The 23,117-nt window shown below is 39.3% G+C and overlaps 1 protein-coding gene and 1 long non-coding RNA gene across 4 annotated transcripts; one reads left to right on the top strand and one right to left on the bottom strand.

Moving 5' to 3' along the window:
* Positions 1 to 4,243: 4,243 nt before the first annotated feature.
* On the bottom strand, positions 4,244 to 17,629 carry E(Pc) (Enhancer of Polycomb). 3 transcript variants are annotated; one of them, XM_086983560.1, is made up of 7 exons: positions 16,194 to 17,629; positions 8,794 to 9,426; positions 8,095 to 8,507; positions 7,561 to 7,816; positions 7,107 to 7,382; positions 6,204 to 6,649; positions 4,244 to 5,921 (listed from the first exon to the last, which is right to left on the bottom strand). In XM_086983560.1, exons 2-7 carry the CDS (start codon positions 8,944 to 8,946, stop codon positions 5,432 to 5,434), a joined length of 2,034 nt encoding a protein of 677 aa, XP_086839686.1. In that variant the 5' UTR covers positions 8,947 to 9,426; positions 16,194 to 17,629; the 3' UTR covers positions 4,244 to 5,431. The 3 variants fall into 3 exon arrangements, with proteins under 3 accessions (XP_086839686.1, XP_022654429.1, XP_022654428.1); XM_022798694.2 differs by having other exon boundaries at positions 17,178 to 17,629; XM_022798693.2 differs by having other exon boundaries at positions 17,434 to 17,629.
* Positions 11,941 to 15,741, top strand: LOC147757101 (uncharacterized). Its single transcript, XR_015323701.1, has 3 exons — positions 11,941 to 12,015; positions 12,588 to 12,650; positions 15,258 to 15,741. It is a non-coding gene; the product is annotated as an uncharacterized LOC147757101 (long non-coding RNA).
* Positions 17,630 to 23,117: the final 5,488 nt, after the last annotated feature.

The raw sequence follows: 23,117 nt of genomic DNA, 5'->3' as shown, positions 1-23,117 counted from the left end.
TATATATAGACGACACGTAATGTCTTCTTTCTCTCTCCATTTTGCTGATAATCTACAGAAGAGAGAGCGCTTTGAACGCATACGCTTACGCAGCTAACGATGCGTCCATCGTTTTCATTATTATTAATGTTATAATTGTTAATATTTTTACCATTACTATGCTACAACACCCTTTTTCGCCCATCTTCTTCGATTTTTTCATGTTGTTATTACTATCATCAACTACCTGTATAACATGTTTGACCTCGCCTCCTGAAGTCGAGGGCCCTGTTTGAGTGCGTTCGTGTCTGGATGTGTAGATGTGATTTCCTTATCAGCGGAACCGCACAGAGTACTAAACGTCCGCCGTCTCCTCGGGAAAGATATATCCTTTTCCCCTTAACATGTTTCAGCGAAGAGCTAATATGTATTGACCATAGGTTCGATTTAATAATAATTAGGTTATTATTGTTAACATCCCTATACTCTTGTATCTAACGTTTCATTTCTGTCGTCTTAAATATGTGTCACAAATTGTTATCTATCTGTATTGTATATGGCGATCATTTAGCGCGACTAGTAGTGTGTTCTGCGTATTGTACGTGTATTTATGTCGATTCAATCCTGTCTGCGTAATTTGCTTTGTCTGTTAACTATCAGTATCGCACCGCTTCCTCGGTCTTCTTACGGTCATACGTGCCTGAAGTATAGATATTAATCTTTTGTTATTACTATGTAATACCTTATCGATTTTTACAGGTTTATACTTGTCTCTGTCACTCGTCGGATCACTTGTGATCTTTTCGACTAATTTGTCATCGCCTAATTACATTAATTGCTTTAATTTGTCGTTTGATTTTATCAGATTCTCATTCTATGTATTCGCGCGTAACCCTGAAGCCCGCAGAGACCTCAGTATCGCCTACTCTTTTCCGCAACCATCATGCCACTGAATGCTTCCACGGCCAATTGATTCTTATGCCTTGAGTTCGTATTTTAGAAAATGCTTCTGCCATGCTCAGCAAGAGGAATACTGCTGTTGGAAGAATAGATTTCTAAATAAAGTGCACCTTATACAATTTTTTTTTAAGGTATAAATTGTTCGGGTTGCAATTCATGCACGCCTGTACCTCAGCCAGCCGGAAGATAGTTCTCATATAATGACACCATTACATGTGATTAGCGGTCCAATCACACGAAGCAAGTACACTATACAAGCAGAATGAGTATGAAATTTTGCAGTAAGCAGATACGTTGGTACAATTGATTTGAGAGGTCTGTATGCGTTTGCGTCTATTTCCAATGTTCCTTCGTGTCTTTCTTGACAAAGCCATGGTTGTTCCGGTTTGAACATTGCTCAATATTGTCGTTCATTTAGAGACGATATATAAGCAAACACGGGTGGCACATATATACATATAACACACAAACTCCACTGGTGTTCTCATTTTAAACAGTACAAGAATTCATTCGGTACAAAGAGTTCTCGAAAGCTTTTCGTCTTTCTCCAACATAGAAAACGATGGAAGTCCGTTTTCATACAATAAATGGCATAATCTAGTCCAGTAGAAGAGTAGTAACGTGTTACTGTTTTTATAAAAATTTCATAACGTACAGACAGATTGATTGCCTGAAAGGCGGACTTCATTTAATTCACGTTCGTTCAATTATTATTATCTCATTATAGTTGTCAAGAGCAATGTTACAGTCGTATCAATCTGTCGACGATGACAATGTGTCGGGCCTACGGTAGGGTGCGGTCGTTTCAATTGTGTCATGTGACTGAATTAGTCGGTAAGTGAATTAAATAGAACTGTTCAAAGATTTATTGTCATGTTATTTTTGTTTCATCAGATCTTGAAACGAGAGGGAAAGAGTCGTTAGCGTCGAGCGAGAGGTATACATCTGAATGCCCTCATCTCTCTGTTGCTTTGAAGCCAGTCTTTATTTTACTAATCCATCTCATAGTGTCCCTTATAGTATCACCGTGAGTTGCATATAAATATACACTACGCATGTCATTCTTAATTGTTCCACTATGTGGCGATTTCGAGCAATAGGAAATATAAAGAACAAAGAAAACAGGCAAAAACTAGGTGCACCTTTTAAAGAAGGCCAATCTGCCGAACCCGGAACAAAGCCAGTAAAAAGGGAGTTGCTATCTTTCCCCCGTCGTAAGGATATTGCTTTCCGTTTTTTGTTTGCTAGCATACGCAAAGTTCGTTTGCGAAGTTTCTCAAATAAATACGGAAACAAGCGTCGCTATGAATCACCAAGCGCACCATCTACTCCATATGATACTGGTTATCTCTAGTGGTAGCTGTCTATATTTCATTAAGAAAAGACCAGTAAAGAATAATTAAGGCCTGTGCATGTTAATGAAACTGTTTGTTTGGCTAATTCTTCTTGAAGTAGGACGATTATCGTTGTACGTATTGGACAGAATCAGAAGATTCCCATATGCGAATTACCGTTTCCTTGTGTTGCAATCCCCTCAAAAATACTTTAACAACTTTACATTCTTGCCATGGCATTTTCTTTGTTATCCCACATGTCAGTGTGCATAAACAGAAAGCTAAGCATGATAAAGTGAAGCGCCACCGAGTAGGCGGATCCGTTTTGCTCGCAGAGTGTAACTAAATACTACTTGACTGTAGGTGACAAAACAGCTGTCCAGTGCCTTCTTCGTTGTCATTAGGCAAAAGAAACGATCAAGATGTGACAGTTTTTGTGTCACATCGCCTGCGTATCCGTACTGTGTATAGTTGTGTGTGTATGTCTGTCCATCTGTGTGCGTGTGATGCCTATAAAATAGGAAGAACCTAAATTTGTACACAAATTCCAACAAAATGAGAATGAACCTTTCGCCTGAAGCTAGGCATCGTTGATCGTACATACACATGAGCATTTACACACATTCAAACATCTATGCTTAGAACACCTCGAAACTTAATGGACGTTCACTGTAATTTCGTTTACTGTGCCATGCCATCTGTGTTATTGGCTGGCTCTTCATCAACGCTCTGCGTAAAACAATATGTTGAGCCAGCGGCAACAAAAAACTATCATCGTCGAACCACTTGGGATCATCAATATCATTGTTATCGGTTATCTACGCATATAACTACTTGGACGTGTTCGTCCAAAAACCAGTTAGGTTACCATGCCATGTGTCCAATATGCTCAATAATGCCATTCATTAGGTTTCAATGATTGTTGTGCGGACGGGAGGTGTCTATATGCAACTGTGGCTGTACGATAGATGTGCATGTATGAAATTTGAAATGGTCGTTTGTATTTATATTCGAATATGTGATCTGTCGTTTTGGTAGGCATTATTTGCGTCAGGTTCTTTATAGAGTGGTCTGTTTCCCATTACATTCGAAGAGGCAACGTCAGCGTGTGTTATTGCATGTAACCTGCTCCATATCTAAATTTTAATTGTCAATTTTGCTTACATAATTTTTTTAAACAGTTATCTTATTCTTGTTTTCTTTTTGTATACTTCAACCCTCTTTGTATAGTGAACTCTGATCATACGCTAAAGCTAGTCATCATCATCCGCGCCCAGTAGAGAAACTGGATGTTTTTAATTACAAATTTTAGTGAAAGCCGGATTTAGCCATATTATTGCGAATTATTATTCGACCTCGATCAATAGACGGCCATGAATAAATAACACTATTATATCCAGATATTGTTATGTTTAGCCATTTGAACGTTACTCTATCGTTTCTATATCGCTTTTTTTTTTTAGATACAGCTTTTTCGCTTATAATTTTTGGGCTATTGTAGTTGCTGCTATTGCTGTCGTTTGTGAACTGTAATTTTCATAGATTCTTGGGCTGGTCTGTCCGTTTGTACATAAACAAATTTAATAGTGCTGAACTGATGCTTTCAAGAATTTACTCAGAGGGTACTAGTTGCCTGTTTATGGTCTGTGATTACTAGTCGTTCGTTTTCTTTTTACTATTAAACGTTGCTTTCCGTACTGCCTTTGTTACGTGTGACTCGTGGGAGTCAGGAATTTATTTTATGATAATCCTTTGAATGATGCACCCTAACCTAACCTAAGCATATTGAAATAGCTCGCATCCTTCGCGTGTACCCAACGACACACCGATTTGATCCATCACTACCATTCATTCACAGATTTTTCCTCACTTGCTTAGTTATTCATCAATCGATGCGATCCAATATATATCAACGAATTATTGATTTCACCTAACCAAATCACATCAATAATTCGTTCATTGTTCTATCATCAATAATCAAATCGAGTGATTTGGCTTCTATTTGTTTTTTTTTTTTCGGTGTTCTCGTTGGCCTATCTGCCTGCCTGTCTATTTATATATGCGATTTTGTTTGTTGGATGACGAGTGCAAAATAATGTTCACAAAACGTTGTTATGTACTGTTGTCTCTATTGCATCTGCCTGCGCGTGTGTGTCTCTATGGTGTGGTGGCGCTTTATGTTATTAATGGCTAATGATTCTGACGACGATCAAGTGTCCCTGTTGGTGGTGGTGATGATGATGATGATGGCGATGATTGCGATGATGATGATGATGTAATGGTTGAATATCACAAATTGATTGTTGTTAACAGCCAAAGCGATCCGTAGTAATAGTAGTAGTAATAGTAGTAGTAGTAGTAGTAGTAGTAGTAGTAGTAGTTGTAGCTGTAGTAGTAGTAGTAGTAGTAGTTGTTGTTGTAGTAGTAGTAGTGGTTGTTGTTGTTGTTGTTGTTGTTGTCGTCGTCATTGTCCATACCCTCCATGTTTCGTTTACGCCAACAATCTCAGTGTTTCCCCCCCTTTATCGCATTGAACAGGCGGGACGGAAACTCCCTGATCTTATCAATCTCTATATTAATATGTACCCGGTTCAGGTGAGATTTTCTCTCTCCAGATTCCTCCATTTCCGTAAAGTCAATGTAAGTGCGTGCACGCCAACCAACATCACCGCACCAAGCGATGAAGTATTCTACCACTTCTACGATTACTTTTTTTCTTATAGTACACTATTACATCTACACTGTACTTTAGCCAGACAGAGGCATTTTCTTCTCCATACCTTCGTTAGGCCGTTTTTTTCTCTTTCCAGTTTCTCTGCTGTTCTCTCACTGAATTGATCTTCAGATGTCCGTCATATCCTTTTCGTGGTCGTCGTCGTCGTCGTCGTCGTCTTCTTCTTCTCCTGAAATTCTATGACCTCGCCTCAACGTTCTGCGAGGCAAGTGGAGTGCAGCAACGGCAAGAAGCACCTTCATCATCTGGTCAGTGGGACTGTGCATCACCCTATTCTTCTTTTTGTCATTCTCTTTGTCTAAAAGACAATGAAAGAATGTCTTCGATTTCTTCGCAATGTCTTCATCCGTCCCCCCGTCTCTAGTCACTTTTCAACCATATACAAGGGGCACCTAAATAAATGACAACTGAACGCCTGCAGGCTCTACGGACTAGCTTCTGGGCTGCTCATTCGGATCCGGTCAAAGACAATACGTCCTCCCCGGCCTAGGCGTCGTCTACCCATTAATGTGAGGTAATTCGTGTCTAGACGCTTTCGTTTAACACCAGCCTCACCAGCCGGTCGTGGCAGCGTAGAAAGTGCCCGAGCCCGTACTCCACTAAATGTCATAAAGTATTCCTGACCGTCGCGAGGTTGCGGTCCAACGGCAAGCGCTCGCCTTCGTGCCGTCGCTTCGTCCAGACGGGGTATTAGCGAATGACTTTGACTTCGTGTAGAGTCATCTCCTTCATGGCCGCTGAGATCGCTGTCATCCGATTCGAGCTGCAAACTCATTAGGTGGAACTGTTCTTGCCGTGGAACCTGCTCATACGGCCGCAATGACAGAGGAGGTGGTAGATTCGGATCGCCTGGCAGTGGTGGCAACGTTGTTTCGAACGGTAATGGCGCCAGGTACGTGACGTTCCGTTTTCGTCTGAAAGTTGGAACGTGAAAAAGAGAACGTAGTAAGGGATGAAGCAACTAAACATAACGAAACACCCAAAATATATAACAAACCTATATCAAATGTTTAAACATAATAATAATACACGTATCCGACATACATTATTATTTGATTAGACCCTCTCCATTGCGCATCTGTATGTTACTTATGGCCCATCGATTACGAATGACCCAAATTATTGTATGAAATATATATACGAAACAGACACAGTAGTTGACAATAAACTGGGCAATAAAGGCTGTTGAAGCCAACCTGAACGTAAAGATGCCGTCCGGTTCATGGCTCATATCGGTGTAAGCGTCAGCCCGTTCTTCTGCACCGGAAGATAATGCCTCATCATCATCTTCGTCTGACGAAAGTAGCATAGGTCCCAAAGGTCCTACTGAGGCGGAGTCGGCCGGAATCTGCCCACCCTGTCCCGGTGTCCCTTGTGTGGTTAGTCCGGCCGGACCCACAGTCGTTGTAGGTGTAGGAGTGGCCGTCCCTGGGCTTCCTCCTAACGTCGTCGTTAAAGGACAGCGTCCCGATGTTTCAACAGTTCGTGCTTCCCGCCCTATTGTTGTTAATAGCGCCGTTCCTGGGGCTCCAGCTCCTCCATTGCTCGGATGCTCTGCTAACCGCGTGTCGGTCGCGCTCGCAGCTCCTCGATCCTTTTGCCGTTTGTGCGAAGACGACGATATCCGCGGTCCCTGCGCGGTCTATTCGCAACACACGCAACGGAAAAACAGAAGCGCGAATAAATGCAAACATCTTGTTTATAGACAAAAGGGACTGCATGATTCGTTAGGTATAATAATGCCGCCTATATAGGTAATTTGCGACGAAAGTTTCTATATACGTAGGATCATTCACATGTTACCCTACGTCCTGTATTGTACAAGGCTAATTCACATAACATGCAGTCCACCTTAAGCAAAAAACGTAGTCCAACCTTATTTCTACAAAAAATTACGGGGTGAGGCTAGATATGGCTGACTGGCTAAAAATTTCAAAAGATTCACTTAATCACATTTATTACTTTAGATCAATACCTAAAAACTGTATCAGGAAAATCCTAAGGAGGTATCATACATATGGAATGCTTATTAATTGAGTCATAAACATGACTATAGGTAACATACAAGAACTAAGATTAGATAGAAAGACGACCTTTACCTTTCGGTGCTTAGCCTTGAGTTCTCGAATTTGGTGCGCATTAGCTGCAGAGCCGGCATATCCATTATTATTATTGTTATTATTATTACTGTTATTACTGTTCCGGCCTGCTGCCGCGCCGCCTCGGCCTCCAGAGCTTAGACTAATACCCAGTAGTTGTTCCCGTTCCCGCGCTTGAGCCAGTTGCATCTGTTGCTTCTTCCGTGCGAGCTCCTGCAACGTCTCAGCTACCAACGCCCCGTTGAAATCACCCGCTTGCACCCGCTCTCTGAACACCTGTCAATATTGCCATTGTTACTGTAACGGTGAAAGCACTTGGCTAAGTATTTAATAGTCAGCTTCTGCATATAAGTTGTCTTCACTGATTTGCAACAATTTCATACAAGAAGAAAATTATAAATCTAACATCTAGAGTTGGATATAAATGAGTGCTACAGATCCGGTAAAAACATACCTCAACAGTGAGATTGAGGTCTTCTTTCTTGAGCTTTTCCCGTTTTTTGACCATCTCAAGGAGAGTAACCGCCTTTTTGAGGTCCCGTTTGAGTTTGAGCATCTTCTCGTAGCTCGCCTCATCATTTTTACGATTCTTTCGTGTCTGCATCTTTTCTGTTCGTCGCCGAAATGCTACGTACGGGTTAGCTGAATTCGAGCCGTCGCGCTTTTCCGTTTTTATTTGAGGCGTTAACGTCGAAGACTTTAACTTTAACCTGTAAAACCAGTAACATACAAGAACCCAACAATGAACTCATCTCTATTTACGACTTGCGTGTAGATTAAGGCGGTATATGTATTAGAACTCTAGATGCTTAAAGTATGTATTAACGTTTCAAACGTTCCTTTAAAGGAATCGCTGTTCATTGTCAATGCCTAGAGATGTATTAGATAACCTATAACAGGCACGACAAACACCAAGGAAAATACTATTTGTGTATTCTCTATGTTTTGTAAACATCTATGTTAAACACAATGAACCGGAAATACTAGCCTCTTATTTAGCCAGTAGTCGTAAACAGCAATAAGAACATCATCATCATGGTTGAGAAGAAGTTTAGCCTCGTTCATCTGAACGACACGATGGCCGCCTGAGGCCTTTTCAAGCCGATCAATCATCGTCTCGAGTTGCAATGCACTTAGCTTGAAACTTCCGTCACGAACACCATTCTGTCGTTTTAGCCAGGCCTCATCCTCGCTGTCCAAATCATATTCTGGTGTGTCATCATCCAACCCCGCTAATAGCGGCTGTACATAGATTAGCTGCTTAGGCAGCTTAAAATTTGAAGGATATAGCTTGTCGTGGACGTGCGCTTCTAAAGGAAACACGTCCGGCGTTGGAATGACAAGCTCGCCAGTGTGCCCGTACGTTTGCTGAGCCGTCATCGCGCGCTGCAAATGCGTTTCCTGTAAAATACAATAATACGGCATAAGGCGAACACCCGCACAAGGGAATGAGCTTCTGAGTTAGTAAAAAAGAAGGAATTTAAAACAAATAGGTGCATTCAATTAAAGATGTTAAAGATTTTCAAGATCTATTTATAAATATATGTGTCAATCGATGCAAAAGAACAAGCATACTTCGGCGGCGTGAAAAAGTCTTTCAAAACGCGAGTTTGAGTAGTCTCTCTGAATCTATGTTCAAAAATATCAGATCAATAAAGCGAAATAATAATTATCCCGTAATACTTACACACTCCTCGTCTTTCTCCATGCCGGTCGGCATCTGCGGAACGGCACGATTGATAGCGGCAAAATCAGGCAAATCAGGAATCTCTTCAGATCGGTAGACCGGCATCGCCTTAGTGGCATCCAGCGCCCTAGCACGGAACGACAACTTCGACATCTTGCCGGATGGTTGTGGTCACCAACAGCAATTTCAGCACAAGCAGTTAGAAAAAGAAAATCACAAAATGCCTTTATAAGGCAGCGACCAAAAGCAGCTAGATAGGAAGTTACGTTTACGGTCACTCCAGGGTAGGCTGCTGAGTTGCCGTTGGTGCGACAGATGACTGGCCAATCGACTGATGAAGATGGCCTTACCGAAGTGAGGATTTCTGTTATTTGCGTTAACGCCCGGGTGTATTTCCCACAACTGTCTTCCTTCTGCACGACTCCGACCGGAGTGCTGTATTTGTTGTTGCTATGGTTATTTCCACTGTAGTTGTTGTTGTTGAGTGTAAGTTGAATAGCGGGTAGGAGATGCCTCCGAGAGGGGCTCTCGTCCGCCTGTCGGCACTCTCCTAGGTCATCACTGCTCCCCCGATAGCCCCTTGGGCTCCCCTACGCCCCCGCACAATACTGAACTTGCTCGACACAGTAACATCTGTAGTAAAATCACAAACAAAAACAAAAAACACAGTTCCTGTTAATTTCGAATGGTTATCTGTTTATACTTGTTATATATGGGTGTACATCAACTAAAATTTAGGAACCTAGCAAGTGCCTATTAATAAGTTACCACCAAGGTAAATAAATAAAAATTCAATCAGTGGTAAACATTGCTAGTCCATTTAAATTACCCAAATTCGTAAGGTATCCTGCAAAATACTTGGTTTTGCTCACCATTACTGAAATGTATCGTCAAGCGACAAATTGGTTTCAAGCACTTATTTTCGAATCTGCTACTTCCAGCTGAATTCAACTATTAAAGATTTTTTTAATGTACACTCTATGCCATTGACCAGCATCCTGTAGCTCTCAGCTTAAATTGACGCTCAATAGCATGAACGGATAAGAAAAAGGGATTAGCGGGTAAATTTATTTTAATCTTGATTATAGGGTCTGCTTGGAGGCGATTTTAAACGGAGGTCGTAAATAAAACTTAATAAAGATATCACTCGACCGAGTTTGAGCCCAAAACATGGCACATCAATATGGATGAATTTTATTCAGGTAGGAAAATAATGATGAACTGCACAATATAATGAATATACTTTAACAAAATGAATAAAAAGAACTATAACTGTCATTGTCGATGTAATTTGTTGTAGGACTGCGGATATTTCTATAAAACAAGTTTTAATATCCAAAACACATTCTTAGTGTATTACTCTTTTACGACGTTGTTGGTTTTACTTGAACCGTTGCGACACCATACACGTGCAGAATACACATATTCATACGGTAGTCCTCCCTATAGAACATTTCCAGCGAACGACAATCACCAGAAGTAGTCTGCCTAGTTACCACCTTGCAATTCTAGTCGATACCTTGCAACAGATACTTAATGTTTTCTATAGAGTATTCGCACAGGCTATCGTTCTCCCCTGTATGCATTAGTTAATAAGCAATTATAGAATCATTATAGAAGACAGTCGCAACCAAAAGCTACAATGGTAAGCACTACACTTTTCACAGATATGCAATCAAGTCCACAAAACTTATTTGCAAACAACATCATTTTACAAAGAAAATCCCCGACATCTCTCACATCAACTCTTAGTAATTTCCGAATTTTTTGAGTTCTTGTATCGTGATAATAAACACTTTTGAAACCTGTCATAATGAGATCAGTCCAGTTAGTGGAATTATTTGCTATAATACTTAGACTATAATCGTTGAAAATAAAGCTGGCTCTTTCGTTGGTTTTCAAAGGATCGGACTTGTTTAAAAAATGAAGTACGCTGCCAACAACCTGATGGAATCCATATTCGTATTTGTGCGCAGCCCGTTTCAGCGTCATTGTCAGGATGAATGATCGCATTGCGCCATAGAAACTACATATCAATTAAAGGGACACATGATTTTATACAATTATCTCTGCAAAATAGCTTTCAATCGGTACCTGCATTGCTAATGCATTATCATTGCTCAGATCAAATAAAATTATGAGTTCAGGATTTGTAAAACATTGCTTTAGGTTTATCCAGCCTAATACTCCAGTTGCAAAAGTCGAGACCTACAATAAAAGAAAGTTTGAAATACCTATAGATCTCGTATAACGCCACTACTAACTCAACTATTTGCAAGACATACAACAATAAACTAAGCAGCGCGTATGGTACATAGCAATCACTGTCATTTCGTCGACAAACTTATCCTCGTAGGCTTTATCTACGGAAGATTAAACCTTTTGTATAAAAAGCCTCTGAGGATTACCAGGTCAGGTAACCTATCGGTATACACTATAGTATGTTCGTGAGAAAATAAAAAAATCCAAATTATAGCAATGAACACGAGTGGCCCCGCCGAGGTACCATTGTTAAATAAAAAAATAAATACAATTAAAGTTAGAAAAATATGTTGCCCTTCTAAAACCACTAAGCCTTTTTATATGAGGTTTTAGTGCCAACAAAAGCTATCTTCGAACTTTACAAATTCTTTAAGACTTTTTGAACAACGTAAAACCATTTATATTCATAATTAATACTTGCTAGTAATTCCGAATAAATGCTTAAGGCAGAAGCAAGATTTAACGATCCTATAGAGAGCAAATATTCCTTCCAAATGAGCGAAGTCGTTGCAATATAGTAGAACGAGAATAGTCATATTTGGTTAAAAATCAACAATACTCATGTTCATACGCCTACAGTTTAATTTGTATACTCAAGTATAAAATGAGTGCTAGATAAGGTTCGGTCATGAACTCCGCACGACAGTAAGCGTACATTGCTTTGTTCAGCATTTACGCCGGTATATAAAAGGCGCAAGCACTCATTCGATCTTTTTCTTCATTGAAACGTGGCTGTGTTGCGTCTACCAATTTTCGTATTCGTAATTACTTATGCATTGTATATTCATCTCGTTGTACTTTTCTCGCTCTGTCTCAGTGTACCAGGCCCGTTCTATAATACTCCTCATTCGTCTGCTCTATGCGCATCAACATTACCAGAGGCATAACAAAAGATGCTCCTGTATAGCCATGACATCAAGCAAACCTGGCACTGTCGGAGGATGTTGTGATAACCCATTTGTAGGTCAATTTTCTTGAATAAAGTACTACCCGCACAATACCTTTAGCGCATTCTTCAATGATAATAAAATACATAAAAATTGATAATAATTGGATAGATATAGCAATACATAGAAATAATTCAGCTTTTTATCCCCTTTATGTTTTTTATTTGTCTTTTTCAAGTTTTTAGTTAATTAAATAAATTTTTTCGTTTATCTTAGCATAACTACTTCGATAAAAGAAATAGTAAGCGTTGCGTTTACGCTATAATCAGTGACTATGGCATGAACTGTATGATTATTATCAACATGTTTATTTTCGATTTGAAGATTCTTTAAGTTACTAGTTGAAAATAAGATTACATTAGACGCGACACCATATAAAACAGATACCATTACCCAAAGTGAGACATAACCATCTCAGTTAATTTAACCGAAGCAAATAGCTTCGTCTATTAAATTCTTTTTTTCAAAAAAGAAACAACTGTTTCATATCCTAAATTGGCTCTGTAGTTTCTCACTAAGGTCTCAAATGATAAGTAACTATGTATGTTTTTACTAAACCACGCTGTCATTTAACTATATTTATAGATTTCAAAAACAACGATGCAAGACAGCAATACAGCCTTACCCGTCTACAAGCAAACCAGTCATGTAAGCATTTTATTAGTTAAACATGAAACGAACTTAGTATCGATAGATCTGAAACTTGAGGTAAACAAGGCCTTTCAAATGGACATATATGTCGGAAATTAAATGTTAAGTGAGAAACGTTAAAAAACCAACCACTCCACGAGAAATTAAGGATAGGCATTAATTACAAAAATTGGAAATGTAAGCTTCTTAGCTTTGTTAAGCTTGTCTTGTTTGAGGTCCCACACAAACAGGAAAAATTATTTCCACAAATAGTAGTTTAATTGTGATTTTACCTAAGCGAACAGAAAGAAATCCCCGTAAGTGTTCCATCCATATTTATCTGTTCAACTTGCTTCAAAGAAAAGTGGGGCTGAACAGATTTACCCAGTCAAATTCAACGGTTCGTAGATGTCTAAAAGAAACAGCATCTCCAGTTATTCACAAGGCGGGATGTGTCGATAAAAATGGGTAAAATTATCGAATAGTCTGCGAATAATTGACGCTACCAGTATGCTTTGGCAACCCATTAAAACCGCTTGACTTGATGAAAATTACTCCTCTAGGGGACCCACAGATTGACGAGGCACAACTTTTACAACAAAATCAATTTTTCTGGCGATCTTTTAACCTTAACGAAGGTAATGGATACGATTGATGATAATAATAATTTAGTTTCATCGAACCAAAACAATACGCATATTCTGATAATCAATTAAAATACGGAACAAGACTAGCAAAAACAAAATGTTCTGTAAATTTTTCGTGGTGTTTTGATTTGAAAATATTTTTACATTTGAGTATTTGGTACCATAGATGTAAATGTTACTTTTAAAAGGTGCCATAGAAATTTGGACGTCTTGATTATTTTATTAAGTCAAGCTATGCTTGTTTATCATCCTATTCGAACTTGTTGGAACAGTCGATATTCTAACAGAACAATTCATTCTTGCCGACTTCGTTCCGTGTTTTAATTGATTGTTTGAATACGAATAAGGTTTTGGTTTTGTGAATTTACATGATACTAATTAAAGTTAATTTAATTCAATCGGTTATATAATCTATTTTACGGGTGTACATGTTCTAATCAAAATACGTGGACGTTAGAGTGATGCTTGAGCTCTGCGAGTGCTGTCGAACCGTGGTACATGGTTGACAAGTGACAGCAGCGCATCAGTGCCACTGAAGAGTTTTCCCGGGCAAAATGACATTTTGCCCGTGACTATCTCAACTCGAAAACACGTTCGTTGGATCATGAGTCATGTTCTTATCATCAGGAGCAAACCGATCGGTGGCAGCCAGATGTTTTGTAACTATTACATGGTGATGATGGCGGTGCTTTTTGACTCGAGCTATTCATGTAACCTAAGGCGCTGCTTTTTACGTTTAGCCGTAACTCTCTTTTTATAGAATAACAGTAATTCTTTGTTACAAATACGAAGGTTCAAATCACCTACTTCTTTTTGACTCACAGTCAAAGCCACTATCCATAAGTGTTTAGCACTCTCGAATTTCGATAAAACAAATTGGGAATACTGAGTGGTACATTTTATCATGGGACTTACTTTTTGCATAATAAGCTTTTTCCCGTACTCATTTTAGTGTGCATAGGTGCGCATAGGAAAAGGTCTGCTAAAACATTAGCATAAATAAGGATGGTTAATAAAAATGGTTTACTATGTAATACAACGTTCACGGCACCATAGTCAATTTTTGGATCTCGATTTACAAGTGAACACAAAAGCCGAATACTATACCATAGATATTATATACTGTCCGACTTGCTCACTTAACCACCAAGCTTTCGCTGAAAGTAGAAAATGCCCAGCGACAAGTGGATCTCATTGTATTGGTGATACATAAAAATCAGATTGCCTACTAATTACTAAGTAAAATGTATAAAACCTTTCCATAAAAATCGATAGGCACTCAGAACAAGTTTGGTTTCGACAATTTAGTACACCAAATTTTTATCATAAATTAACACAGCTGAAGCTCGCCAAAGCCGGCATTTTAAATCGAATTAAATCTAATTAATTTATCGTTCTCTCATTACCCATACATCTATATATATTTTCCTCAGAGACACAATTAAACTGTGTTATGAGTTCTCGTATCTTGAGCAACTACAACATTCAAAACTTGTTTCGATAGTCTTAGGTCGCCAGCTTAGAACAGGCATGATAATCAAAATCGCGTCAAACCTCGCTGAAATTTAATATAAGTTTTGAATCCTATAAAAAACAGACCACTCTTTACTCGCCATGACTGAAAATCTCCACCCTCTGTGACTGAAACAGTCAAAAGGCATTTATTGACGGTCGATTTTTCAACCCTGTCTCTAATAACAAAAATTAGCAATAAATCATTATTAGCTTGTAAATACTACAACAGCAAATAATCTATCACACGCAAAATGATATAATAAGCTTAACCAATGAACCACATCGTAGGCTCATGAATAATTAACTGATACAAATGCAAAAAGGACGTTTCCATATTCAGTGTTTTCCAAAGTACATTTTCGGCCTTAGAGACGACTTTGAACTACTCAAGTCCCATACGAAAATGCAGGAATTGATAGATTTTACGAACATAAAAGCGTAAGTTATTCTTTATGACTTCCAGCTAACCGAAGGATGATCAACGGATCGAGTCATTTTTCAGTAATCAATCAGAAAATATGTTACTCGGCTTCAACGTAATTGGGTTTACGAAATGCACGTTCAAGCAGTGATAGGTAATAGTACCACGCCAGTAACCACCATTTAACAACTGACCAAACCGCCGCCGAAAATATGGCGCAAATCAAGACAAACGATTTGTCTTATCCATTACTTTAGACGGGTGGCTTACAGCGCAAAAAAACTGTTCGTGCCCAGATTCGAACCTACACCATCACGTTTCCCAGGTTTTCAAACAAACAACTACGGAGATATTTATCGACAGCTTGCCGAGAGCTAATTGTCCCACAGCTTTGTTCCTCTATATATGATCAATTATCGGCATACGCACGTACGTACCGAGTATGTGTTGACCCTGAGCAAACTTAACTGTGGCTGTGGGTTCTGAAAGTCACTAGAGATACGGAGTGCCAAAGATAGTGTATATTTTACCAACATTGTTTAAATAAAAGTTTGGCAATTCTTTCGAGTACTGAAAAGAAACTCGATGTTGCATTTTCTTTTATTAATTACCTATCTAACAACATAAAACTATCAAAGTATTAACAAGTTAACATACATCTATACTAAAATACAATCAGAAAATGCCTCAGCATTATTTATTCCAGCAATCATTGGCTGGCTCAGGGGTGGGGTGTCTTGTTGAGGGTTAGTTTCTAAACAAACGTGCGCAGCTTCTGTATTCTCTTTGCTTTTAGTGTATCCAGAAGCTCATTCGCGACAGTCATTTAACTTCATCCCGTAAAAAATAAAAACTGGCAGCGCAGACAGAAGTTACAGTATACAATACATTAACAACAACACTGACAATAACTACTATAATAGTGATAATGACAATAGTAACAACAGTAAGGAAAATAGGAGCTTCGCAACCATATACATCATCATCAAGACGTTGTTTTGTCGTTCTATGCTGGCGCCGATGGGGCTATGACTGATGGCAGTAACGACGGCTGAGGTGGTTGGTGGCAATCTTTAGGGCGGCGTGCTCGTCTGCGCCCGTCATTCTGCTACAGGATCAGTCGAGGGCTGCAGCACCAATATACCGATGTCAGTATCCAGCCATGGAACAGAACTAGTGCAGTTCGTTAACAATCGAACAGAAGCTGGCAGAGAGCAAGTAAGCACCAGGGTACACACACGCCAATTATAGCGCACCATCAGGCCACACGACACCGTAACATAACAAATCTACTACCACCATCATCATAATCATTGTAACATAAGGCAGCACCAGTAAGTGGCGGCGGTAACAGCAGCAGCGCACCACGTTCTCTCGTGAGTGGCACGATTCACGACTAAACTCGTTTAGAGAGAGAGCGAAGAGATCATCAGAAACTGGCGCCAAACTCTGCCCGGTCCGCCGGCGAATGTTGCCTGGGAGCAGCGTTCGTGTACGACAGTCACCGCACAGACGAGGTGCGTGTCTACCTCTGCGTGCGGTGTCTATTCGACATTCGTATTGATACGCGGCAAGAAAACAACTCAACATCGATTGCCGGGAAAATTTCAAATTGATGGAACAGAGGTACTAGCAGAAACCCGTTTATGCCACACACACCTATGCCTAGCGATACCGCGCCGACAAGCCGACCACTGCTACTAATATATTATAGGCTGAGCGGGGTGGCGGGGGAAGGGGGGTGGGTGAAGAATTGCTCTCGCCGAGACCTAAACGATATTATTATTATTACGATGACGATGATTTGCGACCACCCGCCAACGCTAAAATCGGCGTCTATCTCATAGCATCTATCTATCTAAGCAATGACAGCTGACCAATAGGTTTCGTGATAGAATGCGCCTATGGGCGACTGCGCTAAAAACGTGTCGAAATTTGAAGAAATCGTTGAAATCAATTCACCAGCCTCGCTGTGCGTATGTATGGTGTTCGAGAGCGACCAATACACTAAAAAAGGTATCCGAGCTTAGGGAGCACGTAATCCACGGTAGCCGGACCCCGATTTGGTCCGACGCTTCTCATAACACGACCACTTTCACCGAATTTCTCGGTGTTTTGCTAGATTTTTGCCACAGAAGCGGCGCCGCGAGTAAGCGGTTAGCCTAACGAACAACCAAAACAAGCATACAGGCCCGAAGCTTCTGGGCCACACATTCACCTCGCGTCACGTGTTTCCAGCCATTTCGTCTCACAGGGGCCCCAGCAGACTCCCTCGGCCTCGGCGGGTCCCCTACGGCTGCACGTCTTCCGTATTTTGCCCAATTTCACTCATAAAGCGTGTCGCAAACGTCGCCAATCGCTTCGCACAGGGCTAAGCACAAAACATTGCTTGTGGGGACGCCATCTTGGACGGGCACTGTCGCATGCTCGGGGCGGCCACGCGCCAAAATTCAAATTTTACGCGGGAAGATCTCTCCGTGACTTCTCCACACTGGGTTGCAGTTGAGGCCTATGGAACCGACCAAATCTATTACCCACACTGTTCGTGGATATTTTCACAGACATGGTGGGTCGGCGGTGGCACGTTTTTAATCATGGTCAATATATTTATACGAATGTTGTTAACCAGATTCGATAAAAACTGCTTTGGATAAAGATTTGACCACGATAGCTAGAAAAAAACGTAAAATACCGAAAAGCTAGGATAAACTGTTATTATACTTGCAGCGCCCATACTTGCTTTACAAATAATAATGGGACGCACAACTGAATGAAACCACAAAAATTATGAGGAGATAAGCTGCCGATTATGTTCGTCTTGGCTGGTCAATTTTTTTTTTTGTTATCAAAGAATGTCCCCCGTTTTGAAGTTAAATCTACGTCTAGAAACAGCACCCCTTACAGCATTAAGAGCTCGTACACACAGCACTCGAGTTGACCAATTATCGAAAACTGAAACAAGGATAATGCATTTTGAACCCTCTTTTTTTGCGTTCTGAAGGGACACAGTCATCCTTATTCAGAACTTCAACATCGATGTTCTCGAAAGTGATTCCAAAAAGTTTTAAGGTTTAGGTGTCATTTTCTACTGCACGTTTTTCCACAAGTTCGTGTAAAGCAACGTTATGCTTAATTTATTTTGATCTAAAGGTACTGTTTTAAATTGGCTGTGATGAAGTTTGATAGGCATCTATGACAGAAGTTATGCCCTACATGGATAACAGGACCATGTTTATTTTTAATTCGACTCAGTAACTTTCATGACAGCATTGCTTGACTGTTCCTATGACATTTATGCGCACTGTAAAAACGAAAGTAAGTTAGATTGATAAAGCGTTAATAGTGAGTGTTTCAAATTGTAATAGGAAAAAGGTACGGTTAAGTTTGGTGGAGATAGGCGTGTGTTTTGCGATAATAGGTATTAATAGCTGAAGGTATTCTAGATCGGTACCTGCATTTTTTACCTGTTTAGAGAACACCTTATTCTACGGATATACTTCACTCTGGCTTGTTTGCACTGATATCTTGTACAAACGGTATAAGATGAATAACAATATGATTTTTACAAACCTTGACGAAGTTATTCTTAAAACTTCTAACTAATGAACGCCAAAAGTGTTTCCTAAACCCATAAACTTGCATTTGTCGGATCCAAAGTACCACCGAAACTAGGCATTACTATGGGTTTACAACAAGGGTTTATTCGTCTACGTTATTGTACTATATTATAACGGTCGACTGATAAATTGGAAAATTTGTATTGGTAGCTATTTGCGAGGATGTTTACTTGTCATTACATAAGACATTAATGCAATTTAAATGACTTCGAATAAAGAAAAGCTAATTGACGAAGTCGTCTGTCTGTAGACCGCATCGCCTTATAACGCTGAAAAATTTTTACGAAACCTATTTTCTGTGTCTTATTTTTCTAAGGAATATCACGCAATCGCACGTTACCCAAAGGCTATGATGTAAAATGCCCCAATTCTCAGGCAACCTTAAACACACGTTTTACGGCAGCAACTTAACTTTGCCACAGCACAACGAACTAAAGACAGTTTATCTTGTATAAATGTACATTAAATTTGAAATGGTCATAAAGTTGAATAGTGTACTTGAAAACTTCCGTAAAGCGGCAGCCGTAAAAAAATTTTTTTTTTCTAATAGATTACCGTTGCCTGCAGCATGGTTCGCTTTATGGGCAGAATTTCTGCATAAGCCGATTATTCATTTTTACAGACGAATAAAATTCTTCCCCGTAAAAGGTAATTTCCTAATATATATACATTCTATATTTTTTTTTATTAAATAGAAGCGGAGGGTTTGTAGAGACGGCTTATCATTCGATACCACCTTCAAAGTTCTGAGTTCATATTTTTTTAAATTTTAGTTTATCATAATAAAAAATGTCTTAAGTTTGACATTACATACAGGATTTATGTTATAGAATGCATGGGACAGGTTTTGATGGTTGACTCTTCAAAATAACCAGTCAAAAAATGAACTACTGTATCAAAGAGGTTTTTACTTTGCCCCTATTGTGTTATGCCTTTTGGAGGCCGTAGCGCAATTAGGGGTTTAACACTCTCTTTGAAAACGTCGTTAATTTTACTTCGTGACGACTTCTACTAAACATACATTACACTTCAATGGCCAGGGAAGTAGGTCTATTATTACTGTGGCTTCACTCTAAGAAAAGGTAGACACGTTTTCAGCATACAAATATGACTGAAAAGCACTGATTTTACCAATGCAAATCTTACACTTATATGACCTCAATACCGCTCCAGTGAAAATTCCGTGGAGATTGCACACTAGGATGAAGTTACCCTGCCTTCGATTAACTTCAAAGGGCCTGAAAATAATAACTAGGGGTTGCTGCTCTAGCAATACAGGTACATTATACAATGAAAAGGAATTCCTAGAATTTAGGTATTCTTATCCTTCTTTAACGGGTCTTCGATAAAGGGTGAGATAGAAGGCTAGATTTTACTAATGTTTCCCTGAATATGAAAGTAAGATCGGTAAGTGGTTATTCATAAATGTAATACCGCAGCTTCACTTGAAGTATAATTTTTGCGTTGAGGACACAGGTCACATTCTCTGGGGCACATTCAAATTTGAATACATATCAAACAGAGCTTTTACTGGTCTTGAGTAGTACAAAGGAAAGATAAGTGTAAACATCGTTTTGACCTCCCACAGACTAATGTTTGAATCGTGTGTTCACCTTGGCGGTTAGCTCAGGCTTTCGTTCTCATTCTCAGATATGCTTACGATTGTTCCATATTAAAATATTCTTGTCGCTGATGTATGCAATGAAATGTTCCCATACACAAGTCTTCACATGTGTTTGCTTATAAATTAAGCAGTGGCTTCGTCTTTTCATTATGCTTGCAAAATATAATATATGATCTTATTTATTTGGGTAATTCATTTTATCTCATGGGACAGGGAATCGCTCTCGTGCGACTACCTATTTTTATTGGCTGACCAGACGCCACGTAGCTACAATGGAGAAAATCTTTTAAGTCAGAAGACCAATGGTTACTTTGGAGGGCTTGCACGCATCGGACGTGGTCACTTCGTTGTGTATAATATACATAATCGATTTGGGGAGGTCGGATTTTGTAGATCTTCCATTAATCCTGATCACTGAAGTGAATAAAACCAATTGATTAGTTTTTAGGAGGCAAATCTAAGGTTAGGTCAGTAGTCAGCTGTATGTACACTTACATAGTTACCATAATTACACAGAGAGACAGGCTTATAACTGTATATATTGGAGGCTCATTTTCAGCCAAAATAAGTACCTTATTTATAAACGAAGTAAGTAAAGTAAAAATCGGCTTCTCTAGTCCTGTTCTTCCACTTCCTGATTCTTCCTGGCTTTGGTGTGAAGACAGATAATATCGGATACATGTATATCGTCCACAGTTTGCTAAAAACAATCTCAATGATCAAATCGGAACTTAAGCTACTAGCGCACCACCCTCACGTTTGGGGTAACTTTGTCCAACGCGATAAAATGAAAAGATGAAAGAGTACATACGGGGCCATGTCGGACTTATAGGAGTCATGCTAGGTTACTACTCATACTGAGTCATCTCGGCCTGGGCGTTCCCATAATGCTTAACGCTTGCGAAGCACAGAGCCGCTACATGTCGTAGATCTTTACATCCATATATATATATATATATATACAAGTAACGATAAGGGATGTACTATAGAGTTCTGCTCGACGTCACCGCCCTAGTTGGTCATTGACTTTTCTACTGATTGTCTGATAATTTTTTTAGCAATTGAATGATTAAAAACGTAACCATAGTGCTTGACCATTAGTTTTTTTTCTACTCTTTATGCGGGTTAAGCACGTCATCCGATTGACGACATTGCATAAGTATACTGAAATAATCTATCCGTTCCCACTTTCCGGCAGTGATTACTCCGACCGCTGCCTTTGGATATACATTAAAAAATAAACTGCTAGTAGACACTACTTTTCCTCATAGATTTGTTCGTGTATAATAAGTAATTTCGATGTAAATTTATATTTAATGTTTTACCACGTCCGTATTGCCCTGTCTGACAAATCTGTAACAGCCTTTTTTTTAAAAAATGATTACGTAAATCTCGTTTGTGAGTACTGGAGATCAATTCTAGGTTCTTTTACGGACTGTGGAGTTTAACTAGCGTTATTCAAGCATAGTACCCACTAAATTTGCAGCTTCCTCTGTCATTGGTAATTATGCTTTGGTACTTATTTTACTAACACTTCGGCTTGCGTGTCACTAATTTCCCTCCGAAAATTTCTTTCTCATCACGAAACAGCAGTCTGACCGAGCCCTAAGTCTTTTTTGAGATCGTCTGCACTCGACAAGACTCGTAGTATGGACTCATTATTATTGTTTCAGGTTGAAAAATACCGGGGATGTGCAATTATGACGAGATGATTATTTATAAACATGTCAGATAAACGGAGAGGCTTCATCACACCTTTATAATTACTAATGGCAATCTTTATTATAATTATTCTATTGTAGAATTGCATTAGTGTAATTAAGGGGCTAGCAAAGATGTTTGTTCGGCCCTCAAGTTCTGAACATCTAGCGGACATTGCCCTTATTTTTATTGCTATAGTATGTATAATAAGGCGCTGCAGTCATTCTATTACTAAACTGTCGTGCCATGTTCGTGAACGTGAGCATCATATTGACAGAGCTTGTCTTTCTCAACAGAGTAGCGCGTGCAGAATAGCAGATTCGGAACGTTGCGTGTAATAGTGCCAATACAGTTATTATTCACGCGTAGCCATTGAAATATTTGACATTTCATCTTTTTGTACATATAACATAACGTTTGTGATTGATCTTCCTTTAAATTCCTTATTGAAACTTAACATATTTTCTAGCTTTACCCTTTTAACGTACTAAAAACGTTCAGAAGGCTAAAAATACATGTTTAAAAAAATCTTTACCAATAGTGAAGGACATTTTGTTATCGAAATATCGAAGTCAGCCATACGTTTTGCTAGCAATCGGCGCCCTTGTAGGACAAAGCTATCATTGTCAAATTAGATTGAATCGGTTTAGAGGAACCTCATTATAGCTAAACTTGAAAGTGGCATTGATCTAAAACGCTTTTTTCAAAAGAGGTGAGATATAGTACCTCTGCTTAGCGTTATGCTCTATAGAAAATATATTTCAATTACGGTAATGTAATGTCAAAGGTGCTCAGGTAAGCCATTGTGTCGATTCTTTTTAGCGGAAATAAAATATTTCGCCTCTGAGTTGTCCGGATTCGTTGCATAGGGCAGACTTTCGTGCCATTCCATAAGCCAAGAACGAAGAAAAGGCAAAATACACGATATCGAATTTCTCGAAAACCTACAAACATTCTAGG

This window comes from Varroa destructor, unplaced genomic scaffold (genome assembly GCF_002443255.2).
Source record: "Varroa destructor unplaced genomic scaffold, Vdes_3.0 BEIS01000003.1, whole genome shotgun sequence".
Classification (NCBI taxonomy): domain Eukaryota; kingdom Metazoa; phylum Arthropoda; class Arachnida; order Mesostigmata; family Varroidae; genus Varroa; species Varroa destructor.
This window is presented reverse-complemented; position numbering and strand designations above follow the sequence as displayed.